General features: G+C 37.7%; 1 protein-coding gene across 1 annotated transcript; it reads right to left on the reverse strand.

Annotated features, from left to right (window-relative positions):
- Positions 1–678: 678 nt before the first annotated feature.
- On the reverse strand, positions 679–5,530 carry ngdn (neuroguidin, EIF4E binding protein). The gene is made up of 11 exons (XM_017696131.1): positions 5,466–5,530; positions 4,859–4,918; positions 4,448–4,519; positions 4,221–4,358; positions 3,958–4,042; positions 3,066–3,118; positions 2,841–2,973; positions 1,877–2,051; positions 1,197–1,344; positions 887–947; positions 679–795 (listed from the first exon to the last, which is right to left on the reverse strand). The coding sequence occupies exons 1-11, from the start codon at positions 5,487–5,489 to the stop codon at positions 776–778; spliced, it is 969 nt and encodes a 322-aa protein (XP_017551620.1). The 5' UTR covers positions 5,490–5,530; the 3' UTR covers positions 679–775.
- Positions 5,531–19,333: the final 13,803 nt, after the last annotated feature.

Here is a 19,333-nt window from a genome sequence, read left to right on the forward strand (position 1 = left end):
AGCCTCCATGCAACCTCCAGTTTTAACATCAGAACTATTCTGTGTGCCAACAGTTCCTGTCAACTTTTCTTTTGTTCTGCCTGTTCTGGGGCTCATGGAATCACACAATATATCAGCAGAGCTGATCATAACATGGATCCACATGTTCACAAGATCAGGCAAAAATCAAAGAAGACAGATAGAAAGGATGTTTTTATGTTTTTGGACACAGCCAGAAGATTCATTACAATCTCACTAATCTCTTAAACCACTCTGATTGACTTGTTTCCATCTCAACCACTGACTTATGGGAAAATTGTGAAAAATTGTTGGACTTGCCCTTTAACTCACATCTTGCTGTGTTTCTGTGTGTGAATGTACTGCTATGCTAATCTGTACAGTAGAGCATCGTATCGATACAGTACAGTGTCTGTAATTTAGTCACACAGTCTGCTGCATCTGTCTGTGTTCTGCACAGCTTTACAATCTCAACTGGTGTTTGCACCAGGAGGTCCATCCCAGTACTACTGACCCCAGGCTCGACACACCCAGCCCAACAGGAGCTTATTAATTTAAATGCTAGAGTAGAGAAAGCTGTAGACTGGGCAGAGCCTGATATCACCAGGATCAAGACTGGAAATCCAGTGTTAATCACAGCACTTCTTATGATTGTGGAATATCAATAACCAATAAAAAAAGTTAGAGGCTGCTTGTTTTTTATTATTGTTTTATTTCTACAATGATAAAAGTGAACCAGAAGAACTGATATTGCAGTCTATCTTGATGTTGAAAAATCCTACTTGCGTTTCTTGAACACTGAAAAGTACCACAAAATCAATCATTAAAGACGTATTTTTATGATCATTAAAACTGCATTATTTGTAAAAACAGTAAGTGGAAGTCTTACTTTTCTTTTTAGATTTCTTCATCATTTTCTTCTTCTTCTTGGGTCTGGTATTGTCCAAGTCCTAAAACAAAACACAGAGACAATATTTTAGTTTTTGACTGGAAATGAATTTAATGTCTGTCTGAGCTTTTATGTGTGAAAGTCAAATAGACATGAACATTAAAAATGAAAAAATGTGTCTGAACTCTATCCTCTACCAGAGAGCAGGAGTACATTACTTATACAGCATACGGGCTTCATACAAGAAAAAATATTTAGTATATACAGTTTAAGGCACAGCTTGCTGATATTTCTTTTTCCCCCCACTCACCACTGCCTGTCTGCCAGTCAGTGCCGTGATGTCACTGAAGTGTGTGATGTTGCCTAGCTGCGTGGTCATTCCCACCATCCGCCTCTTTTTGGCCTTTTGGTCTCGTGAGAGGCTCAGACGTACCATCATGGACTCCTCATAGTATTTTCTTAGAAAATAAAGAACACAGAAAGGCATAAACGATCAAGAACAGTGATGAGGCAGGGGCCAGTTACCAAGAACAGAGCCAAGGACATGGGCCAGGTACAGGAACGGTAACAAAGGCAGCAATGCTGTTTTTATAGTCATTAATATAAACAATGCCAAATCAACAACTAAACTGTGGAAAAGTTAAGCAAAGCTCTTGTTCTTTTCATTTACACAAGTATTCAGTCCTCTGTTGTTTCTTATAAAAACTCATGGAAAGAGTTTGGAGAAAATGCCAAACAAGTCCTATCAATATGTGCTTAAGAGACATTTTTAAATAAAAATAATAAGACATTCAAAATAAAATTCTGACTTAAGTTTTTTTGGTTTAGAAAACCCAAGAAATAAGTAAACTCATGATTGAATTTCATGTTTGGTTGATTTTTTTAAGTGCAAATATGTTCATTCATCCTCTACACAGAACATACTTCTGCACATTTTAAGGCACAATTACTGTTTTGTTATTTGCTGAATAATGAACATCTCTCCCTCACCTGTGTTGCTCCTCTCGGATCTCTCTATCGGTCTGGAAGTCCTGGCGATCTCGGATTTCCTGAGGAGCATCGCTGTACTGCTGCCGGAGCTCCTGGATGACAGAGCTACGCAGTGCTGCTTTCTTCTGTTTATCGGCGAGCTCCTTCTGCCTGTCTGCCTCTGTCAGATCCCCAGCTGTGAAACACGCAGGAGAATTTTACTGAATTGCACAAAATCACTAACAGAACTCAAACCCATCATCATCTCAGTGTCACTAATAAAGCTTCTATAAGCATGTCTGATTTTCATGAGAAACCAGAAAACAGTAACAGAAAGACATTTAATATTTTTTAATAGATGTTTTATGCTTGAGTAAACATACTGCACAATTAAAATCACTACATCAATAATCCATCTATCTATCTATCCATCCATTTCTCTATCCATCTATACACACACACACACAAGCCACTTTATTAGGTTCAGTTGCTTGTTAACACAAACAGCTAATCAGCCAATCACATGGCCGCAACTCAATGCATTTAGGCATGTAGAGGTGGTCAAGACAACTTGAGCATCAGAATGGGGAAGAAAGGTGATTTAAGTGACTTTGAACGTGGCATGGTTGTTGGTGCCAGACGGGTTGGTCTGAGTATTTCAGAAACTGCTGATCTACTGGGATCTTCACGCACAGCCATCTCTAGGGTTTACAGAGAATGGTCCGAAAAAGAGAAAATATCCAGTGAGCGGCAGTTGTGTGGATGAAAATGCCTTGTTGATGTGAGAGGTCAGAGGAGAATGGGCAGACTGGTTCGAGATGATAGAAAGGCAACAGTAACTCAAATAAACAAAATCTCTGAGGAACGTTTCCAACACCTTGCTGCAGTTCTGAAGGCAAAAGGCGGTCCAACCTTGTACTAGCAATTAGGTGTACCTAATAAAGTGACCAGTGAGTATATTTATGTATATAAATAAACATTTTACCATAATGGACTGGAGCAATCTTGGGTGGTCTATATTTCCTGTCATTAGTGAGTCCTGCTTTCTGAGAATCTTTCTTGTCTCCATCTTCATCTTCATCTTCATCATCATCTTCATCTTCCTCATGCTCACTGAACTGTGTAAAAGAACAACAACAACTGACAATGAAATATAAATGTTTACAATGTTAAAGATTAATAAGTTAAAATGATAGGAATGACTTGTTACCTTACTGACAAGATTCTCAGGATTTGGACGAAAGTGTAAAGGATCATTCTCAGCTGTGACAGTATAAAATTTCAGTTAGACAGATTCAGATGTAATAATGACAATCATGTAACATCATATATATAACTACAGTACGGCATTAGTCAGTAATCTATCTATAGTTTGTTTTACTGATGTATTGATTAATGTAAACAATTCATTTTCCTAGTTAAAAAAGTAAAAGGTAAAGAATTTAACCATAGTTCCAACAATTCATTAAAACAAGTACAACAAACTGTTAATTAGATAAATCCATGCTGGAGCTTAAACGCCGAGAACATCCCTCAATAAATATCAACAAAGTACAGCATATCCTGACAGATTCAGACTACTTCAATAGTAAGCTATAGGATTAATAAACAGGGAAAACTTTACACATTTTATTAATGGGATTTATAGATCATGTGGCAAGAACTACTGGACCTTACAGAGATTTCAGTTAGCCTACAAGTTCCTGAGCAGAAACATCAAAATGTGTAGAATCACTCTACTCTAGCAATTAGGGTATAAGATTTATGGATTAGAATTTAGTGTGTAGGATTTAAGGATCGACATTGAGGATCTAGGGTCTGGGATGTAGGGTCTTATCATATATAATTTAAGAATTAGGGCTTTTGTGTTAAGGGGTTCAGTGGTAGGGGCTAGAATTTAGGGTTCACAGTACATTATTTAGGGCAGAGATTTTTCAATCCACACTGTCCATAATTAGAAATTGGATTCAAGGTCTGGATTTAAGACCCTCTGATTTAGAGTTTAGAGTCTAGTAAATTGGTTTAAGGATCCAGTACAGGGGTTACCAAACACATTTCACATTTCAGTGCATCAAACCTTTATAAAGAAAAATAAGTCTTACACAGACTTCCGGTCACAGCAGTTCGAACTAACTTATCAATCTGATACTTTAACTTCTGATCCAGTGGACGCATCTTCTCCAGAACCTGCAGAGAAATGTATTTTATATATTAGGGCCACGCTACAGGAGCACAAATCTGATCTCAATTTTAAGCTGTAAAACGCTGTCATAACAAAAAACAAAAGACCCAGTAATCACACACTAGTGCAGCTGCTTCTAAGTTATATTTTACTGGATTTATAAACACCAAGTGAAAATCTTACAGTTCTTATGGTGACAAGCCTCTGGATGGCAGCGCTGTCGATCAAACTCTGTCCATTTGTCTTAACACACATCAGATGAGTAACGTCTTGGAGATAAAACAGTAGAAGATGGTACTTCAAGTCCAAAAAAGACAAACCCTTCAAACAAACAAACAAAAAAGCCCAATTAGAGAACTTTTAGCTCTGAAGGTATTTAAGTATTTAATTAAGAACAGTTCTTTTCTAACCTTGGAGGTCTGATACGCTTTTTCTTGGACTTTCTTTATTAGGTCCCGAACATGGCTTGTGACGGACACCACCTGAAATTAGAGACAAGAACATTCACCTAAACATCTACTTCAAGCCTACTACGTAAAAGCCTTAAAATGTAGCCCAGTCAAAAACTAAAGAAGCCCAAGTCAGACACGTTTTCACCGATTCCTCCTTATTCCAAGTGTCGTCAAACAGGGTCATTTTGAATGATCAGTGAACTGCTTATTCAAAGGCTGACTCAGTACCAGTAATAAATTGAAAAAAGCTGCAGTGCAGTAGTTATAAGCCTAAAGAAGATTATCTTTAGAGAACTGTACATTTAGCACATGTAGCATTTCAACTGTAAAAGCTTAAAGCTCATAGACTCCTATCTCAATTTTTCAGACCTGTTCAGTGAGTTTGTTGAGCAGCTGAACCGCTTTGGGCAGGTCATCATCAACGCAGTCCTGAAAAAATAAAACAAATAATATCAATCACACCCCCCCCCATGGAGCCCTGCTGGTGACATCCTGTATAAATTAAAAATAAGGCATGGCCACGACTTAGCAAGGAGTGGGAACGAGATCACGGCTCACCAAGTCGTGGCCACGCCTCGTTCCCACGCCTTATTTTTATTTACACTTTTAAGTGCATTTTAGTCTTGTTTGAATCCAAATCCAAAATAAATCACAAACGAACGCGACAATTATCCACAAGAAAAGCGCTAAAGCTGGCTTGTTCACGTGGTTGAAGTTTCCTATTGAAAATTTCCGTTCCACCTTAAATGGTGCAGCGGTTACTGCGTGGCACTCCAGGCGTCAGAATGGAACGACAGCACTTCTTAAGGTGGAACGGAAAATGCCGATAAGAAGGTCTTCAGCTACGTACTTGTTATTCAAACTGTCTTCTTATCTTCTAATAGATTAGCTGCTCAATATACCCGTCACCGTTAATCAGCACTTTGTAGTGAATAAATCCGGAGTTTGGTAAATATTTCATCCACAAAACACTCACGTTGCGAACACCAGCAGCCGCCATCTTCAACTACGGATCACGCTTTAGGACACGCGAGACCGTCGGTCAGATTTGCGGATTGTTTAGTTTTGCCCTTTTAACGAGCAGATCAGCGCAGACAGCGCACCGCGTACCAAAACAAGGTCAACTTCAAACGTGTTTACAATGCACATGCCACTTCGGGCTATAAAATAAAACCCACACTGAGGTTTTTGTTGAGTTTGATTATTTATTTTCAGTAAAAAAAATGAAATAATTAAGCAGACATGAGAAGTTGCTGGTAATGTCCCCACACGCTTACTCCCAGCCATAATGTAGAGCGTTTACTTTAAGATTGGGCCACTTCTCTTGTCAGTGTTGATGTTGTTGACACAATACGTTGTTTACCACATCCTATATCACGTTTTTATCGCATATCGCATTATAATACGACAGAATATAAACCAGCAAAGCGAAAGGGCGAGTTTGTATGGGATTATTTTGTGCCTAATTTGAATATTTTCCAGCCAGCACGACATAGCGATATTTTAACCAGCAGGTGGCGCTGCGATACTATCACTCAGCGTGAGCGGCTCAGTAAACAGTACTGGTTAAAAGGTACAGTGATGAAAGCGAGAGGCCCGTTTCTAAACACTTGGGGGCGCCAAATGACCCCAATCATATTATTTTGGATGCAGGAATGAAAATGGACCATAGTAATACTGAAGTTTGATAAGGTTAATGAACAGTATTCATGAACAAATTCTATTTTTGTCTCTAAAAATTGCAAAATATGTTTAAGTGATGCGTGCATAGTTTCTATTGTCTTGATTTTTTGGAAACAAAGCCATCAGTGATATCTCATACACACACACACACACACACACACACACACACACACACACACACACACACATATATATATATATATATATATATATATATATATATATATATATATATATATATATATCTTTTAAGCCGGTTCTCCTTCTGGGTCACAGGGGGTGCTGGAGCCTAAAAATGAATAATAATATAGTAAAATATGATACTCATAAAGCCCTAAGTAACCTCAAAAAAGAAATAGTAATAGGAGCAGATTTGGACGTTAGATAAAAGATAAGATAAACCATATTTAAGTGAGATAAATTGTACGTATCACAGAGATTATTACCTCTATAATTATCAATAATGGGATTAATACATTTCAGAAAGCTATGTTTGACTGTTTGATGAGGCATCCTGTAATTTACTGTTTCAGCAATCAGTGTTTCTGATGGAAGTGCCTAGCTGAAGTTTTAAAGGGCCCATATTAAAGAAAATATTTTCTTTAAAAAAATGTTAGTATGTAAACACAATGAAAATGATTAAAAAACTATAAAAATACAGCCTGCTTGGAATTCATTGTTTTTTTTTTTTTTTTTTTTTTTTGCGATGTCACAAAAACCCAACACATTTACATACATTTAGCTGCTTAGCAAAAATTAGAGGGAGTGTCTCAGCCAGCCAGCTTTTTAAATAAGGCACAAAGATAGCCAATCAGAACAAATTCTATTTACATATTACTTATATCAGTCTTATAGACACAGCTTGTGTAATTTTATATTAAAGAGATATTCTATGTTAAAGGAATTCTATATTAAAGAGATGAATATAGGTTGCAAAGCGATCATGTAGAAATGAAGTAAGAGTTTTTAGCACATAAACTTGCACAAACATTGTAAATAAAAAGAAATGGGCCCTTTAAATGTGTTTTTGTGGCTGTGAGGGCAGTCAGTGTGGGGTGGACTGTACTTTAGTGTAGTTACTGATATTGAGTCGTATTTTAACCGGACAGTTTCGGGCAGCGGCGCTGACCTTCAGGAGACGCTGTTACTGTTAAACATCTCAGCATGATGGAGCTTTTACAGGAATCACTAATGAAGCACCGTCTGCACGTCTGTATAATCAGCTGAACCCTTTTACTGTAATAAAGCGTCTGTAAACAACAAGAAAACACAAAGTCTCTCTTTACAGGCCGTGGTCTCATCAGTAAATGACTTTAGAGCCGCTCTTAGACTCACTGTGTTCTGACTTTAGTACTGGTGGTGCTCTTAGGGGGGTGGTGGCAAAGAAGCTTCACTTCAATTAGTCCTGAGTCTTTTACTGGATTAAACACATTAACAACTGTTGGGGGGCACAGAACAAACAGCACTGACTCTCCAACACAACATACAACATTAACTCATTTATTAATTTTACGTTTATATTTATTCATTTATAGGTAGTCATTTACCAGATGCTCTTGCATAGTGAGAGTCTCCTGAGACATCACATATCAACTTTTTAGAGCAATGAAAGGTTCCCTGGTCTGATCCTGGAGATACATCTTCACGTAGAGTCCGGTTCTAACTACAATCTGCTCACTCCTGACAGTTCACATCTTCTGAACTCTGTTGGTGTTTTACTGAAATGTTACTCTAAAATGTGAAAAGCAGTTAAAACAAAAAGCCTTCATCATTAGGTGTCGCAGTTTGTTGTTGGTAGAGAACGGAGGGAGGGTTAGAAAGTGAAGTAAAGACCCCTGGAGTGTGGCTGTAGACCCCTGGGTGAGTGTGGTGATCCCTGCAGATGTTTCTCATGCTCATGCGTAAAGAACAGGCCTCAGTACAAAGAGGAGAATTTGAATCTGTGTCCTTCAGTGAAAATAACTCTGAATGATCACTATCCATCAGCAGGACCTTAACTCAACTACATCTGCAGCTGAAAGACCCTCAGAACCACAGAATCTCAGAACCCCCCAGTGCTACTCTTAGTGACTAGGGAAAACATGCAAGCTTAGAGCTAATGTTTATGTAAGGAGGCATGTCAGGATCTTCTGGATTTGTGTAGCACTGTTTTGAAAAGAAAACTTTTTTCAAGCCAACTTTTTTTCCCTCTATTATTTCTTCTTCTGTTTTGACCTTCTCCTCCTCCTTATGCTTCCTCTGCTCTCTAGACTGCAGATATGATTCTATGTTAATGTATTAATGTCTCATACATATGATTGACAGGTCAGCCTCTTGTTTAATGCTTGTTTAATTAAGAGCAGAGTTATTGATGTGTTGGGGGAGGGTTAAGTGGGTGGAAGAGCATTCCAGCATTTCAGTGCCACTCAGCATGTTTCTCTAAAGTTTACAGTAAACACAAGTCTGTGAGCCGCTTCCCAACATTTAGCAGATGGAAATGAGGTACATCTCAGATCTTTATCTGGCCATCCTCATCCACACACCTCCATACAGTTTAAGGAGCTGCCTAACAGTTCATATTCATGGAGAGCAATTACTTGCAGAAGAATAGCATAGCGGCTACAGAGAGCAGCTTAAAGCAGCAGGTTCAGAAAGCCAGGTTAGTCCAGAGGAGCCCTGAGGGCACGGTCATCAGGATCAGCCTTTAAGCCTTTACAGCAGAGGAACTTCAGGCTGATCTGACCTGATAGTACACTTCACCACAGGCCCGGGTGGCCCTGAATGTTCTTGAAGGTCCTCAATGAGGGATTTCCCCTGGATCACTCTCAGGAACTCCAGCAGAGTGGAGATTAGGAAAATGAAAGTTAGTATGAGATGATCAGCACTGATGTAATGCTATAAAATTTATTCATAATCATTCACTCTCTTTCACATGTGGCTGTTCTGTAAACTTTAAAAGTCACACATCTAATGTTTTTTAAGAACCATCCACTGAAAGGTTCTTTAGTGAACCAAAAGCAGTTCTTCTATGACACTGCACAAGGATCCCTTTTTTGGAACCTTTAAACATAAAAAGTCATTTGATCTTGAATAGGAGCTTGATTCTGATTTGATGTTTGATTTTATTTATTCATTTTTGATGCATCTACCAGAGAATAATACATCTGCAGCATATTGTTGATACTCATGCTTTGTATCCCCGTTTCTCTGGCCTTTATCCCCGTATCCCTGCCCTGAAACCCCATATCCCTGCCCCGTATCCCTGCCTGCTGTTCCCTTGCTTTGTACCCCTGCTCAAAGCTCCTGCATTGTTTCCCTACTTTGTTCCTCTGCCCTGTTCTTCTGCTCTATTTCTCTGCTCCATTCTCTTGCCCCGGTCTGCCACTCTGTACCCCAACTCCATTCTCCTGCCCCATTCCCCTGCTCCGTACCCCTGCTCTGTTCTCCTGCCCTGTATTTCTAATTAATCCCCATACTGCAAAGCTGATAATGAGCTAAGGCTGATGTGGTTGAATTTGAATAGCCCCCCACAGTGCAGTGCTGCTGATTTAACTCCAGTCTTTCACCTCTTAGTTTATTTCTGAGCTCTTATTCAAATTGTTAGAAATATAAATCTAAATATAAATGTTCATTTTTTTCTACTTCACTTTTAAAATGCTTAGCATACTAAATATAAAGCGGGTTTACATTTTTCTATTTTTCCTGAGCTAACTGTAATTTAACTACAAAAAACAGCTATTATGATAGTTAATTAAATCTCCCTTTGCGTATTCATTCAGGATACAACAAGAGACACAGGACACCAGATTTAAGATATTAATCTATCAATCTAATCCACTAAGAATGCAGAATTAACCTGCAACACTCTCCTCGCAGTAACTTTTCTATTGACAAACCACAGAATGCACCAAGTAAGGCATTTGCTTAGACTCTATTGGGTTCACACAAAATATAATCGGATCCACTCATTATTGCAACTGCATTCTTGACTTAGTTTTGACCTTTGGTGTAAACATAGATCATTAGAGCAGTCTCAGATCATTCCTTTATCTCATACGAAATCCATGATGTCATGACAGATGTTCATCCTCACACTATTGTGTAAAACATACTATAATCCTATATTAAATATTATAATAATTTATTATAATACTATAATAAATTCATCCACAGCTAGTATAAAAACCTCCCAGATCTATCAGCCTCTATCTGCTGTAAAACTAAACCTACACAATTAGATGCTATTAGCAAATGCTTAGAGGAAACGTAGATAAAGTGGCTCCAATAAAAAAATAAAAGAATAAAGCAGGAGAAAGCTTGCCTATGGTACTATGGTCACAGTCAAGCTAGTAATAAGAATAATAAGACAAATATTCCTAAATTATTATTTAGCACAATTTCTAAATCAAATAAGAACCAAACGGCTACTGAATTCAACATTCCATCAGCCTACAGCAGCAAAGATTTCATTCATTTTTTAATAATAGATTTCGGACAAGCAAATGATAAATTTTAACTTAGGAAGATTGAGAACTGTGTAAATAAAAGACTGGATGTCAAGTAACTTCCTTATACTTCACTCGGACATTAACCTTACATCTTAATAGTTTCTCAGTTGCATCGGATACGCTTGTGAAAAACCTTGACTCATCCTTCTAGAGATCCTCTTGCCTGCACAGAATTAAACCATTAAATCATAGACAATGTTTCACTTGCCTCACAGTACACTGAGCTGTTCATGTTCATACTAACAGGTCATCATTACAGGCTTCTAACAGTAGTCATTGATGTTCATATTTAAGTCTTATTTTCACTGTGATACGCTCTTAACAGTAGTCGGTTTCTTTTTCCTTTTTCTCTATATTCAATACTATACATTTATCACAAAATGATCTATCTATAGTGTGCTTAGATAGGTACTGTGTTACTGTGGTGGTGATCCAGCACATATTGTGGAAGGTGTAAAATGTTCCATTCAACTATTTGACCTGGTTGGTTCAAAAAACAATTCTTGGTGTATGTACTACAAAAAAAAACAAAACAATTAAATCTGTCATTTGTATGATTTTGCAAGTGATGCATGCAGGTTTACAATAAACTATTATTTACCATTAATGTCATAGTTATGCATATATAATTTACAATCAGTAAAGAATACTGTGTTCCAAAATATTTATTAACACTGCTTTTTATCTAAATATTTTTTTTCTTTTTACTGGACGTACGTCTGGGACCATATACTTTTACACTTGAGTAAAAAAAATTTTCATTTCAACTATTACCAAAGGTTTTTCAGACTTTACTGAGCTTTTATTTGAATAAGAATCTTGTATAAAGTCTGATGTAGAGGAACTAATATGGGAGATCACTTATTTTCCATACATTTTTGGCACTTATTTAGCTCAGAGCTTTATAACTGTAAAAGCTCAACTTTGCTAATAATATGCTAAAAGCTCTAAGCGGTCAGTCTGTTCAGTTCAGGCTAATGTATTGTTTACATGGCTGTGTTGCAGTTTCTCTGTTTGTCCAGCTTTGTGTAAGGGATACTGCTTGTGCTCTCAAATCTCTGACCTCTGTATGTGTTTGCCCAGGGTTTTGGTGGACATATGGAACGGTCAGTTGGCAGTGGTGAGGGTCCGTTCTCTGCTTACAGTAAAGCGGCTGCTCTCGGTCCAGCTGCCGTCAGAGCATCTTCAGCTCTTCCATTCATCTACAGAGCTAATTGCAGTTTAGCTGCTTTTGTTTGCACTTTAATCTGGGGGGTCCATTGTGTTCTGCACGTGCCTGGCACTTGTTCGGGGGCTGAAACTTCTCTTCTAAAAACCCTCAATCCCCCCCAAAAGTACCTTTATATCCTCCCCCATCCTAGCAGAAGTGTGCTGAAACACAAAAGGCCTGAAAGGGACACAATTAGCAATGATCACAATGGGTTCCCACTTTTATATCACCCCCCAAAAACCAACAGCAGCACACACCGACCCGACACTCACTGACCTCCTTCAGGAAGGATGTATTGTGATTCGTTTGATAGAGGACACACTTTCTGTCAATGTTTTAAAGAGGCTGAAGTGTTGTTAGCCAGAATGTGGCTCATCAAGTGGATGTAAAAGAAGTTAAACTGTCATTCAGTTGTGGTTAAGTGTGGGCAGCCTTTCTGTCAATGATTGCGAGAGACTGAATGCAAAGGGACAGTTGGTGGACCCGGCCACAAAAGTTAAACATGAATCTAAATGGACTGTGTAAGATGAATCCATCCAAGATATTAGAACAGCAGAGGGGAAATATCATCTCTCATCAGAATGAGTGGTTTCTGTCACTTTGGGTGATTAGATGGTTTGGTAGTTATAGTGAACTGGCTCACTGCTGAGACTCTGACTCTAAAACTGTTCCTATGGTGCGTAAAATCAGCAGGGGTTTTAACCAGAGCTGACAAAAACCCTCCTAAAATGAACAATTGCATTAACTGAGCATCAGTGATCTGTAGAACAGTCCAAAATGGATTTGTCTCTGAACAAAAAAGTGCTTTATGCTGAACTGGGTGATTAAATTAAAATGTGTTTTTTTGTTATTTTGGTGCCCCAAACCAGAAAACATCTGTTTTTTTTTTTTTTAATCCTGAAAACTATTTCATTCATAGTACATACCGGTTGACTCATAGTAGATACTGAACAACAATCCATGGTAAATAATCAATAATTCATAGTAGATAAGGAAAAATTCATAGTAGACATTAAATTATTCATAGTAGATAATAATTCATAGTAGACATTAAATTATTCATAGTAAATAAGGAATAATTCATAGTAGACATTAAATTATTCATAGTAAATAAGGAATAATTCATAGTAGACATTAAATTATTCATAGTAAATAAGGAATAATTCATAGTAGACACTTAAAGATTCAGAGTAGAACCGGAATCATTCATGGCAGATATTTACTGCTGAACCATCCTTGTAAATATATTCTTTAAGGTTTAAAGCTTTAAGGAATAAAGTTTATCCAGTTATACTACAGATAATTCAAACTAATTATGTGATGTTGCAAGGTCATGAGGTTGTAGAGCTGAAACTGAAGGTGTTGTATTTGGATGTGAGCATGTAAAAAGACTAATTAATGTGTTCAGTTATTCAATATTACAGGAACTCAATGCGTTTCAGTCTGATTTTGTGTGTTGTGGACCGAACACTATTAACAGTTCCTAATGGTATCATTCTTCTTCTGCGTGTGACAGCTGAACTCACTGTGATATTGATGTTTTTGTCCTATATAAAGCTGTAAAAAGCTGTATTTACTGCAGCGCCATACGCTTTTCAAACAGTGGAAGAATTCACAGAGGCCAGAATTTGTATATTTATTGAGACCATGTCTGTGTGACGGAGCTTATTGATCTGATCAGAGGTCATGAGATCAGGAGAAAAGCCCACGTGGGGATTCTCGATGGCACTGTGATTATCTACCATTAGCTAAAATAAAACAAATCAACAAGTTTCAGTCCGCCCCATGTTTATATAACGACTCCTCCCTAACGATCGGCTACTGAGATAAATGCTTGGTGCTTATGTGCTATTGATCAGGCAATCGGATGAAGCAACAGATCCATACAGGCCGTGTGTCAGATTTCTGTCTGCAGATTAGTTCCTCTGATTATGCACAGAGAGAAACAGCTCAGTGTATTTACACTTTAAAACACTGACAACTGACAGCTGTTCAGACCTACATTAAAGTGATAGTCCTGTGAAAGATCAAATGTATCCAGTTTCCTCCCTTTCTGCAAATGTAACTGATCAGCCAAGACATGTTTGCAACATTAGTTTTAGCATTGAAGCTACAAGGCTAATGTTATACCCTTCCAGTTGAAGCTAACTGCATGCCTAGATCATCACACGCTCAGCTGAAGCCAAACATCTGACACTAACGAACATATCATTATCATAACACCCATCAGCAAAACTCTTGCAACCACCTGGAACACCAGCACAACCACATAAAAAAACTGTAAACACCATAAGAGATAGCATAATAATAACCTAATAATAATTCAGTAATTACTTCCAATTCTCTAGCAGCCCCAAAACAACCACCACAGATATCATAGCAACAATCACGCAACATCCTATGTACCTGGAATATCATAGCAACCACTTAAGAACATCCTGCAACCACCTCCAGCACCACATCAACAACATAGCAACGCCCTAGCAAACTCCTGGAATGATATGTGAATCACTGAGCAACAACATTGAAACCATCAAGCAAAAATTTGACAACAACCTGGGTTACCACAGCAACTGCTTAGGTACTCCCTAGCAAACACCTGAAATGCTATATTGACCATGTAGTAACACCCTACAGTACATTTAGTTGTAGTGTAGGGCTTAGCCCACATTTGTCCAGTTTTTATACATACCAGTGACATACAGTGTCAACAAAGCACTGACTCTCTCTCTTTCTCTCTCACTCTCTCTATCTCTCTCTCTCTCACTCACACACACACACACACACACACACCCACATACTACCCCCCCCCCCCCTCCTCCCCTGAACGACAGAGCTGCAGGACCTTGATGCTGTCCCACAGGGAGAACAGACAGGGCTCCTGTGGGTCAGTTTGTGATTAGTGGGTGGAGTCAGTTTAGGTTTAAACCTCAGCCTTCACACTGATCAATAACTGATCAGCAGCAACACAGGGCCACTGGATGAAGCTGTTAAGTAGCACTATCTGACAGGAAATATCTGTCAGCCATGGGAAAAGCAAAACCTTAATGCAAAATCAGTCACAGCTTTCAGTTTTTGACATTTAGAAGTCTAGAGTTATTGTCCTTTTGTTATCCATTCAGTTTATATTACACAATTACTTACATAAATAAATTTTTAATTAGATATTTACATAATTAATTAAATGTGCATTTGATTGCCATTTTGTATGGACAGGTTCGAGTCTGTACTGTCAAAAGATGAAAAGACAGAAATATGGGGGAAGGGTAATTTTTTCTATCTGCGTAACAATATCTGTTTTTGACATTTGAAAGCTTATCCCCATAAATGGCCACCAATTTTCCAATTGTTATTAGAGTGGTTTGGTGTGAAGTGTTCCATTTTAGAGACACTTATTGAGTCAGAATTATTTACACTGGATGTGATAGGAACCAGATGTCCACCTCTAAAAGCGCCTTCATAGATACATAAAATGGTTATGAATACGCTGCCTCAGACAGCATATTCATAGTGCCAGTGACATTGTTTTACAATAGCTGTAAGATTTTGGTCTAAAACATATTTTATTGATTGATTTTATTGATTGAACATGGAGGAATACGTTTAGGCTGCTGTGAAGCAAAATAGTCCACAAAGCAGTTTTGCTGGGAAGCAAGCACTGTGTTAATCTGATATTTGCCACCATCTATGTGTATCAGAATTATAGCATCTGTAATAAACTTAATATAACTTAATATCCGCTTCTGTATGAGTGGTTTACCATTTTTATTTTACCAGTCATGTCACTGATGTTTGGATAAAAATTTTCAGAAGGCACATGTAGGTTCAGTGGTTTTGGATAGTAAAATAAAATGGTTATATTTATGCTGTAGACATCACAACCCCTGATCCTTATCACCACCACTATATTATATCATACTGAATTACCTTGTTTACATCTCAACTACTGAATTATGCGTTTTTTGTGAAATTCCCCTTTAACCTGCAGGATTATTAATCTGTTATTAGATTTAAGGATTATTGTTCTGGAGCTATTCTGAATCTAATATATAAATTGTAGAATTGCTTATAGATTCTTGGAACTTATTTAAAAAAGACAATGATGTCATCTAAATTCATCTATTTACAGACATAAAAGTAATATGGATTTTGCAAAGTTTGTAATCTGCACTTTTCACACAATTTCTCTACTTGCTTTAATAAACTATGAGTTAGAAACAATTCAATGTATTGTAAGAAGAAGAGTCCTTTTAATGTGTAAATGTGGTGCAGGTCACCAAGTGATTTAAAGGGTTTCTTCTACACACATGGTGATCTCTGTTGATGCTAATGCTCTCTGTCAGCTTTCACCACAGTGGATGCTCCAGCTACGTAAACTACTAACTAGCACTGACCAGAGGCCTCATTTAGCTGCTTATGTTCCACCTGGACGAAAAGATTCAAGAGCAACAACAGGTACAATTACTGTCCTTCATTAGGCCTGTTTTTGAGGTGGGAATCGTGAACAGGCTCTTTAATGGATGGCACATCATCTAATAGGTCACTGGGGTATATGACGAGTGGGATGCAGACAGTTTCACACGGAGCGCTGAAGAAATCACAGAGGTTCATATGCAACACACCTAAACAGACAAAGACTCTTGAGTAATGACCCTCTGGTCATTCAGTGGAGATAGCTTCACCTGGGGCCTCATTAATGCAATTATTGGTCAGGAACCGAAGAGTGATACGCTAATTATGACGGAAATGTTGAGAACTTCACATGGTCAACAGTGTCCAGTGTCCACTGAGCAATAAAGCCATCTGCTAAGAGTCTGACCGAATGACAACTTTGACAATATGATGCAATACATTATGATAAAATATGACATGATACTCTATATTAATAAATTTGATACAATGAAGTATTATGAAAAAAATATAATTATAAATAAATGATGCATTGAGATACATTATGATATGATACTATATGTTATGATAAGATTTGAGATGATCTGATTTAGCACAATACAATATAAAACAGCACAATATAATGATACAGGACATTACAACGCAATACAAAACTATATAATTTAATACAATACTTTCACATGCTATACAATATGATACAATACTATGTGGTATTATACTATATGACAATATAATATGATGCTATATGCTATTATACAATACTATACTATACAATGTAATACAATATATTCAGTACAATATGATATAATACAATCATACAATGCATCATTATATGATATACAATTTGATACAGTACAATACAACCCCAATTCCAATGAGTTGTATAAAACATAAATAAAAACAGAATAAGATGATTTGCAAATCCTTTTCAACCTATTTTCAAATGAATACACTACAAAGACAAGATATTTAATGTTCAAACGGATAAACTTTATTGTTTATTTACTCAATATTTACTCATTTTGAATTTGATGCCTGCAACACGTTCCAAAGAAGTTGGGACAGGGGCAAGCAAAGACTGGGAAAGTTGAGGAATGCTCAAAAAACACCTGTTTGGAACATTCCACAGATAAACAGGTTAATTGGAAACAAGTGAGTGTCAGGATTGGGTATAAAGGGAGCATTCCTGAAAGGCTCAGTCGTTCACAAGCAAGGATGGGGCGAGGTTCACCACTTTGTGAACAACTGCGTGAGCAAATAGTCCAACAGTTTAAGAACAACGTTTCACAACGTGCAATTGCAAAGAATTTAGGGATTTCATCATCTACAGTCCATAATATCATCAAAAGATTCAGAGAATCTGGAGAAATCTCTGCAAGCAAGCAGCAAGGCAGAAAACCAACATTGAATGCCCATGACCGTCGATCACTCAGGTGGCACTGCATTAAAAACCAACATCATTCTGTAATGGATATTACCACATGGGCTCAGGAACACTTCAGAAAACCATTGTCAGTGAACACAGATCGTCGCTCCATCTACAAGTGCAAGTTAAAACTCTACCATGTAAAGCGAAAGCCATATATCAACAACACCCAGAAATGCCGCCGGCTTCTCTGGGCCCGAGCTCATCTGAGATGGACTGACGCAAAGTGGAAAAGTGTCCTGTGGTCTGACGAGTCCACATTTCAAATTATTTTTGGAAATCATGGACGTCGTGTCCTCCGGGCTAAAGAGGAAAAGGACTGTCTGGATTGTTATCAGTGCAAAGTTCAAAAGCCAGCATCTCTGATGGTGTGGGGGTGTGTTAGTGCCCATGGCATGGGTAACTTGCACATCTGTGAAGGCACCATTAATGCTGAAAGGTACATACAGGTTCTGGAGCAAAATATGCTGCCATCCAAGCAACGTCTTTTTTAGGGACGTCCCTGCTTATTTCAGCAAGACAATGACAAGCCACATTCTGCACGTGTTACAACAGCGTGGCTTCATAGTAAACGAGTGCGAGTACTAGACTGGCCTGCCTGCAGTCCAGACCTGTCTCCCATTGAAAATGTGTGGCGCATTATGAAGCGCAAATTACAACGACGGAGACCCCGGACTGTTGAGCAACTGAAGTTGTACATCAAGCAAGAATGGGAAAGAATCCCACCTACAAAGCTTCAACAATTAGTGTCCTCAGTTCCCAAACGCTTATTGAATGTTGTTAAAAGGAAAGGAACTTCTTTGGAACGTGTTGCAGGCTTCAAATTCAAAATGAGTGAATATTTGCAAAAAACAATCAATTTTATCAGTTTGAACATTAAATATCTTGTCTTTGTAGTGTATTCAATTGAATATACATTGAAAAGGATTTGCAAATCATCTTATTCTGTTTTTATTTATGTTTTCCACAATGTCCCAACTTCATTGGAATTGGGGTTGTACTATATAATGTGATATGATACTACATTAAATAGATAGAACATATTATACTACATAATACAGCAGGTTCAATATAGTGTCATATGATACAAAATGACACAATACAGTGGTACATTATAACACAATATTATGCAATACTTTAACATACATTACCTATGTGATATGATACGATACACTATGAAATCACAATACAGTATGAATTGACAGATGATATGATTTGTTTACATGTTTTGAAAATTGGTGGTGTTCCCCTTTTAGGTACTATTAGGTAAATGGTATTTATGCAGCCAGGTAACTTATGTTTTAAAGTCACGTCTTTTTTTTTACAGTCAACAATGATTGCTGTAGTATTAGCGTAAGTCAGTAAGAGCCACTGCACTGAATCATAGTGTAATGGAGTTCAGGTCCTGTTGAAAATGAAAGCATAATGAAATCATTTCTCATTGGGTCTCATTACATTTCTCCACTTCTTTGCTCTTTCACTGTAAGGAGAGGAGTTATAGTGGTGGGAAAGCTTCCATCATGTCTGTTTTTTTCCACGCACCTGTAAATCCCGCCCTGTTCAGCCCAAAATGAGGTCATCACTCTCTGCCTGCGTGGTGGACCATGAGAGAGAGAGGGTCATTATTG

Source organism: Pygocentrus nattereri, chromosome 24, assembly GCF_015220715.1.
Source record: "Pygocentrus nattereri isolate fPygNat1 chromosome 24, fPygNat1.pri, whole genome shotgun sequence".
Classification (NCBI taxonomy): domain Eukaryota; kingdom Metazoa; phylum Chordata; class Actinopteri; order Characiformes; family Serrasalmidae; genus Pygocentrus; species Pygocentrus nattereri.